We start from the raw sequence: 7,488 nt of genomic DNA, 5'->3' as shown, positions 1-7,488 counted from the left end.
CTTTGTTTCTTACAGTGAATTTGTGTGTCAGGTCAGATGTTTGATCATGGATATGCAGGACAGCAAGCTGACCTTTGCTATAAGCGTTACACAACGTTGTTTTGAACCTTCCAAGTTACGCTCCATCATGCCAATGTCACTCCTTGTTTTCCCCCCTTTTTTAATCAAAACAGTTTTCAGAATAAGATTTTGAGAGATTATATTTAGTTAGATCTGTAGAAATAGATCTCGCCTGTTGGACAGATTGCTTGGTGGAGATCCTGAGGGATAATCCAAATGATAGTCCGATGACCTTTAATAAAACAAAACTATTGGACTAAGAGGGAAGCATGGCACCTGCATGGCCTCTGATATTTTTTTTACTACGTTTTTTCAGCAACACATTTGTAGTCTACAGCTTTCAGAATCGTAAAAAAAAAAAAAAAAAAAAAAAGGATTAGCACAAGGAATGAAATGCAAACATTTAGGTAATTTATGCCGCATTATGGCGTATTTGACATCAATTATTATTATTATTATTATTATTATTATTATGTACACATTTTAAAAACGTCATTATTTTTAGCTAGCTGGTATAATGGACATATTTTTCTATATTTTCTAATGAAACTCTTATTAACTAAATTATTATCTATAGCAATATTGTGACCGTCTTTGTCACCTTAAATTATGAATTCTGCGCCCCAAACAAGTGACATCGACAGTCTGCGCGACCCCTTTTTCAGTTCGCCCACAAATTGACCACAGCGCCTTTGAATAGATCTAATACTCTTTATTATTACATGCTTTAATCTTTAAATCCGTCCTGAAATAATGTCTCTGTCGACAGCTTAATTTACTGGACCCTGACCAGTAGGTCATCGCTCCAGTCTAGTTTTTATTTTTCTCATTTGCATTATCGTGTTTTCTGACAAAATAAAAAAATTATAATTTTCAAAAAAAAATAAAAAATAACCAATACACGGTATGAATCTTGACCGACGAGTTATTAACATGATAGATTGAAATTTAAATCGAATTAAGCTAAATAAATTCACACTATTTGTCTACACTAGCCTGTACGGAAATAGTCAGTCTAATAGGCTAGCCTATATAAATAAACGAAAAATACTTTTCTCTGTGCTTTTGAACCAGTCCAGCAATTGCTTTGTTATTTTAATTGGGTGCTTAAAGATCCCCAGGGATGTTAGTTCGAGCAATTGACTGATCAACATCAAAACACTTGATGCGCGTTTCATGGTATGGATGCTCCCGCGTGACCTCGTTGTTAACACAAGAATTGGATGATGATGAATCTGCTGGCGCGCAGTGGAGACAAAGCTGCATTCATAACCAATTCCTGCCTCACTCTGAGCCTGAACAGTAACAAAGTGTTTGATGCCAATTCCGATTAAATAATGACAATGAGAAACTGATGTACCCTTTCTTCACACCCTTGCTGAGTCCATTCACGTCTGCGTCTGAATTTATGACCTTCCGACAATGTCCCGGCTTCACGCATAGAGTCAACAGGATGAACTGATGAACTGAACTTCATTTATAAACAGAAATCATTAAACAAAAATGCGAAAAATGAGTTCTTATAAAATATTTTATAAATTACATGACATTTACACACAGTTTACTGATATAAACTGCCTCAGGAGCACAGTATCACACCTCATTTATTTTTGATTAGTAAATAAAAGTAAAAAGACTGACTGTAAAGTTTACACCAGCTTCCAAAAAAAAGTAAATCACATAACATTAAGTACATGACCACAGAGAAATAAATGTAACGCACAACAAAACCTTGAGAGGACTCATGGTAACAGATAAATAAAGCTGATGGATAATCAAACAATAAATAGGTAAATAGAATTACTAAACTACGATTGCCAATGCAAACATAAGAAATCACAGTTCATTCTCATACATACACAAAACATTGCATAAAGTTATTGACACCATCAAATCATATTGTGCAAAATTATGGCTGCCTCCAGTTTTCACAGTTCCAGAAAGATATTCATTGCGCTATTATTTCAAGTGTCTGCTGCCATGGGCTTATAGTTCTTCATTGACTCCATTCCATAGTGCATAATGTAGATCATAAAAATGTCCCAGTGTTTATTGGTATTTCTTCAGTCCTAATTCAGAGGAAGAAGGGAAATATATAAATGTGAGCCAATATTGTGAAAGTTTGGCTATAGGTGAAAATGACAGGTAATATTGGATAACTGTGTGATTAAATCCTTGTGATGCAGAATTCTATTTATATCGCATTACCTCAAATCACACACACATACAGATACTAAATGGAAAGATACATAATTGTTTTTTAGTTGTGCAGTATAGCAGAAATAGCCAAAGCAATCCAATAATGTTCATCAGTTAGCCGATGGCTACGCAGCACAAATGTTTACTGATATCAGAGATGCTTTACTAGTGAGTATGTGTAATGACATTACAGTCTGTGCCTGTGGGGTGACATATTATGTAATCCTAGATGATTGGATTTATTTTTTATTTTTAGAAGAAAACAACTGTTACCAAACAATAGTTTGCAGATAAGTTTATGCATGCAGTCAATGTGTTAATCAGTTTCATTCTTGTCATTATGTGAGGAATATCAGTTATATAAAAACACCCGCATAATGGGTTCAGAAAAGTACATGTGTTAATGTGTGTGTGTTTTCACTCACCTGCCTCACCTCTTCATCACAGGTCTGAATGCAGTGGCCTTAGTGTTCTGGATTGTTGGACACGTGTCATTGTGCTCACTGGAGTCTATCTCTGTCTTTCCTGCACTGGGGAAACCTGTAGTAGACACACAAGATCACACCATGGCTAGCTGTTAATAAACAGACTTAACATGTACACAAATGTTTTATTTTGCATATCTATATGTAATTTAGTTTTAAAAAAGTGAGGTATTTTAAATAGGTCAAATATTACACAGTATGTTGATGTTAAGCATTTAGAGTTACGAACAGCTAATAACCTATTCAAACCTTGTGATTTGTTATTTAGTTCATTTTAATAGTTCTGTAGTAAACACAGAAAAGCTGTACCTTCCATTGAGGAGTACTGGCAGGATTCTGTCAGTCCAGGATAGGATGAAGAGTGAAGTTGAAGGGTCTTGTAACTCCCGCTACTGTATGCCTTGTGTATCCCCTGTAGTCCTTCTTGGTAAAGGCTTTCAGTATTGCTGAGGTTTGTAGGGTCCTGAAGGCCCTTCAGCTCCCCACACTGCACCCCTTCGACTGTGGGCAGCCTGAGTCCCTGCATCTGACAGTCCACGGGCCCAGTCCGTACATCCCCACCGTTCTGCGTGCCTAACACAACCCCTGTGACGGCTGTACGTGCCAGCGACCAGATCCGAGGCTTTTCCGATGACTCAAAGTGAGAGAGTGTCACAGTGTTTATGGAGGTGGACTGAGGCGAGGGTTGTTGCTGCTGTTGTTTGGATCCCAAAGGATCCAGGTAATCGGGGTTCAGAGGCCCCAAACTCTTTAGACCACAGGGAAAAGATGGGAAGTTTGAGTGGAGAGGGAGGTCAGGGTTATGGTCTCTCTTTGGAGGGGAGGAAGTCGGGAGGTCATCCTGACCTGATTTCTCACAGTCACTGTCCAGCTTGTCACAGTCCTCGTCCTCTATGTCATCCAGGTCACTGAACTGCAGGTCCTGCTCATCCTTACTGTCTTTGGAATCTATGCAAGAGGATTTTCAAACAACAAACACAGTTTAATACTTTTTATTTTTATGTACAGAATGTTTATTTAATTTATTAACTGACGAGAGTTATGAGGTACCTTTGGTAATGTTGTCTGGGTCACTCTTATTAAGCTCTTCCTTCCTGTCATCGCCTGCTTTGTTTTTAGGGGACCAGGTCATTTTGTTCTCTTTTTTTAGTCTTCTCCTAGCATTGGCAAACCAGGTAGACACTTGCGTGAGAGTCATTTTGGTGATAATGGCCAGCATGATCTTCTCACCCTTTGTAGGGTATGGGTTCCTCCGGTGTTCATAAAGCCATGTTTTTAGAGTGCTCGTTGTCTCACGCGTGGCATTCTTTCTCCGTGTTGACCCATTAAAATCAACTGTCCCATACCTGGATCAAGTTCAAAAGCAGCATCTTTAGATTTTTTTACTTGTATTTTCAGCATGTTTAAATATATCATATTAGAGGTGGGACAGACATAAATCACACCTGTCGTACTGGTACTGGCCAAGTGAGTGGTCATATGGATAGTAGGCGGCAGGTTGGGTTATAGTGCCATGAAGACTGCCTGACCCCTCTTTGATTTCATATTGTGGGTTCTAGACACAAAAACAAACAAACAAACAAACAAACAAAAACTTGAATATGTGATAAAGCTTTCATATATTGCTGGTACTATACTTGGCGAAAGAATGGAATGGAAGCAGCAATTTTATCTTATATCATCCTTAAAATATAACTTGCATTATAAGCTACACTTTTCTGTTATTTATTTATTTATTTATTTATTATTATTATTTATAAACCAAGTAGGCCATATTACATCAAGCAGACGATATGCTGTGTCGCTTAATTCATCTGTTTATTTCTTATGATTATTCAGAGTTATTTCACCAGACAGCTAGACAAGCCAAAATAATCAATAACAAGCCGTGACTTGAATGAATCAATCGATTGAACAGAGGACGCGCGCTATATCTGATGAGATGATGCTACACGTACCAGGCTGGAGTAGATGGCAGAGGGGTCGGCGCTGTACGGAAAGTAGTTGGCGTAGTTCTGCCCGGCTGCCGCCGCTGCTGCGGCGTAAGGAGAGCCGTACATCCCGAGCGCGGCGTTGAGCTCTGTCCGCGTGCTCGCCAGCAGCCGGTTCTCATAGGAGGGACAGCAGAAGGAGGCTGCGGTCTGAGACGCGCTCGATCCTTCCGTCACCGATCTGGAAATCGAATCGCAGCAAGTCGTACTGGGGTTTGCCGACACGAAGAACTGCATGAAGAAAATTGTGGATAGACATGTCATTTTATATTTGCGTCACAAAACATGCGCACAGTTTCCTTAGTTAAACAAAAGTAAGGTAAGATTACGCGAAGAAGCTTTGTACAGAACTGAACTCTTTCTTTTGAAACTGTTTTTAAATTGATTCTCGTATGCGTTTTATTTATAAAATGCACTTTCATTTGATTTAAGACTTTATTGTGATTTTTTTTTAATATCAATAAACATATATATATACTTTAAAAAAGTGAACCTTATTTTTTGTGAGCTGATTTACTTGTTTAGTGTAAAAACAACAACAACAACAACAGTGTTTTGTCAAAGCTGAAAGTAAAACTTTCTAAGTTGTGCGTCAGGGAAAGAAAGTTAACCACCAGCAAGCGCGGATTCTTTTGACAATATAGGCGTATTTTTACACTAAAATAAAACTATAAGTGGTTGTAAGTCATGATGTCGAAATGATCTATCCGTTATCTGTAAATGTAGACTATAATTAGTTTAGTCACACAGACTGTAAAGGCTACCGGCAAAGGGAGGAGTCTCGCTTTCACTCCGAACAATTACACCGTAAAGGTAATTTACACGTTTACAACAACACGTGAGGTCATTTATAATTCAAATAACCCATTACTATAAATATTGACAAACCCCACGATATCGGCTAACTTTAGTTTAGGACTTACTTAGTGACAGAACAATCTGCTGGTGCCTAATGTCTGTTAACGAGTAGCCTATACAGAGATCATGACAGAATGTGGAAAAAACACCCAATGCATGCGCGCTCATTAAGAACCTTCATGAGAAAAATATCTAATTGTCATGCTTACCTGAGAAGTTGCATTGTAAGGATATCCAAACTGAGAGAAAGACATAGCTGCTTCTTTTGTTACCATAAGCAATATTCTTCTCCTGCTGATCGATTGAAACCAAATCTACTTCAAATCCACCGTCTTACACACATTTCCACACTCGGCCTTTCGCTCAATAATAGATGACTGCACTTAACTGGGAAGCTCTGAGGATGTTTACGCCAGCCCTAGTTTTATATGTATAAGATAATCCCTTAAGGAAATGAAAAATTAGAGTTAAGCTTCATCAAGTACAAACATATTGTTGTTAAACAGCTGTAGAAAGCTTAAAGGATAACGTAAGAGTTGCAAGATATGAACTTGTGGTTGTGCTATTATTTGTGCCTCTATAGTTCTTTAGAATTCATCCATGCACGGGTATCAGTGTGACGTCATTCTAATCCCGGGACGGCGAGGATAGAATGATGTCTTTGCCAATCACGTCATGCTTCGCGCTTTTCTTGAGGTGTGTTTTGCACACCCCTGTCCCCTCTGTTTTTTTCCCCTTTTTCTTTTTAAACAAAAGTGTATTTTAAGACTTAGAGCGCAAAAAGTATCACTGGGCTTGCTGAAAGCAATATAATGAATATTGGGTAAATATATATAGGCCTAAACATTTTTTTGATAATGAGAATATATATTTTTGTAAATAAATTGTAACACTCAGTCAACTTCTAGATTATTTGGGATATATTTATATGGAAATTATGTTGTAATGCCAAATAACTCTGTATTACCTGTTAGATATCCGTGCTCTCTTTAATTCTGTCCATGTCAATATTTTTGTTATGCAAAATATTTTCGGGTTTATAAAGATTATATATCACAATATATCAGATTTAATGACTATAATTTATTTTTATCTATATAAAATATCTAATAATATATTTATCTTTTATCCATACAATTATGCTCTCGATTACTCTCTCTTATTATTATTATAATTTTTATTATTACATTTCAGACACTACCCTGATGATGAGCAAATGAACTGAAGAGGGATCCTTGCTCGCATCTGTCTGACCGATCAGAGGTCCGACCTGATGTTAATTGCGATGATGTTTCCATCTCTCTCTATTAGAGAGAGGGCCAGTCCCGGCAGACGTGAAGAGAACCTCTGGCAGGTCAACAGAAAACTGATTGATGCGTATCTCGGGACCTACGCGACCATTACGAGAAATGCGTAATTGCATCAATTAACAAATGGATATGGCCTTGTTTAACCAGCGAGTTACACCGTGAAAATATGCCTTTGAGGTGAAATTAGACGATCAGAATGGAACCGAGAGAGAGAGAGAGAGAGAGAGAGAGAGAGAGAGAGAGAGAGAGAGAGAGAGAGAGAGAAATTAGCTGAATCTCTCAAGTCTAATTATACGGCAGTAGTGGGAGGCGACGGGAACAGCATTCTAATTGAAGGATGCGTAGGCTACTTAAAGGTATGGTGGAAATAACGCTCCCTCACGCGGAATAAGTCTGGATAAAGCTTAATACATGCCGTTTTATTAAATGTTTTAGATAATTAGAAGACCCCTCCCCCTCACACACACACACACACACACACACACACACAGGCACGTTAGTTTTTTCATGGTGGGAACATGATTTAGGCCTAGGTTGTTTTTATTCTGATATTATTCTTTTTTGCATTTTAAATTACCATTAAGA

General features: G+C 37.9%; 1 protein-coding gene across 1 annotated transcript; it reads right to left on the bottom strand.

Moving 5' to 3' along the window:
- Positions 1-1,598: 1,598 nt before the first annotated feature.
- On the bottom strand, positions 1,599-6,102 carry irx6a (iroquois homeobox 6a). The gene is made up of 7 exons (XM_082162527.1): positions 5,803-6,102; positions 4,703-4,966; positions 4,190-4,299; positions 3,795-4,090; positions 3,054-3,692; positions 2,685-2,799; positions 1,599-2,129 (listed from the first exon to the last, which is right to left on the bottom strand). Exons 1-6 carry the CDS (start codon positions 5,866-5,868, stop codon positions 2,690-2,692), a joined length of 1,485 nt encoding a protein of 494 aa, XP_082018653.1. The 5' UTR covers positions 5,869-6,102; the 3' UTR covers positions 1,599-2,129; positions 2,685-2,689.
- Between the last annotated feature and the right edge of the window lie 1,386 nt (positions 6,103-7,488).

The sequence above is a fragment of the Leuciscus leuciscus genome (genome assembly GCF_965113295.1).
Source record: "Leuciscus leuciscus genome assembly, chromosome: 2".
NCBI classification, from domain to species: Eukaryota; Metazoa; Chordata; class Actinopteri; order Cypriniformes; family Leuciscidae; genus Leuciscus; species Leuciscus leuciscus.
This window is presented reverse-complemented; position numbering and strand designations above follow the sequence as displayed.

Excerpts from the sequence above, each read along its gene's own strand:
- irx6a (XM_082162527.1), bottom strand. The coding sequence starts at position 5,868 with ATGGTAACAAAAGAAGCAGCTATGTCTTTCTCTCAGTTTGGATATCCT. Across the intron at positions 3,693-3,794 it reads CCCAGACAACATTACCAAAG|ATTCCAAAGACAGTAAGGAT; the intron begins GTACCTCATAAC and ends CCTCTTGCATAG. Across the intron at positions 2,800-3,053 it reads CCAGTACTCCTCAATGGAAG|GTTTCCCCAGTGCAGGAAAG; the intron begins GTACAGCTTTTC and ends TGTCTACTACAG.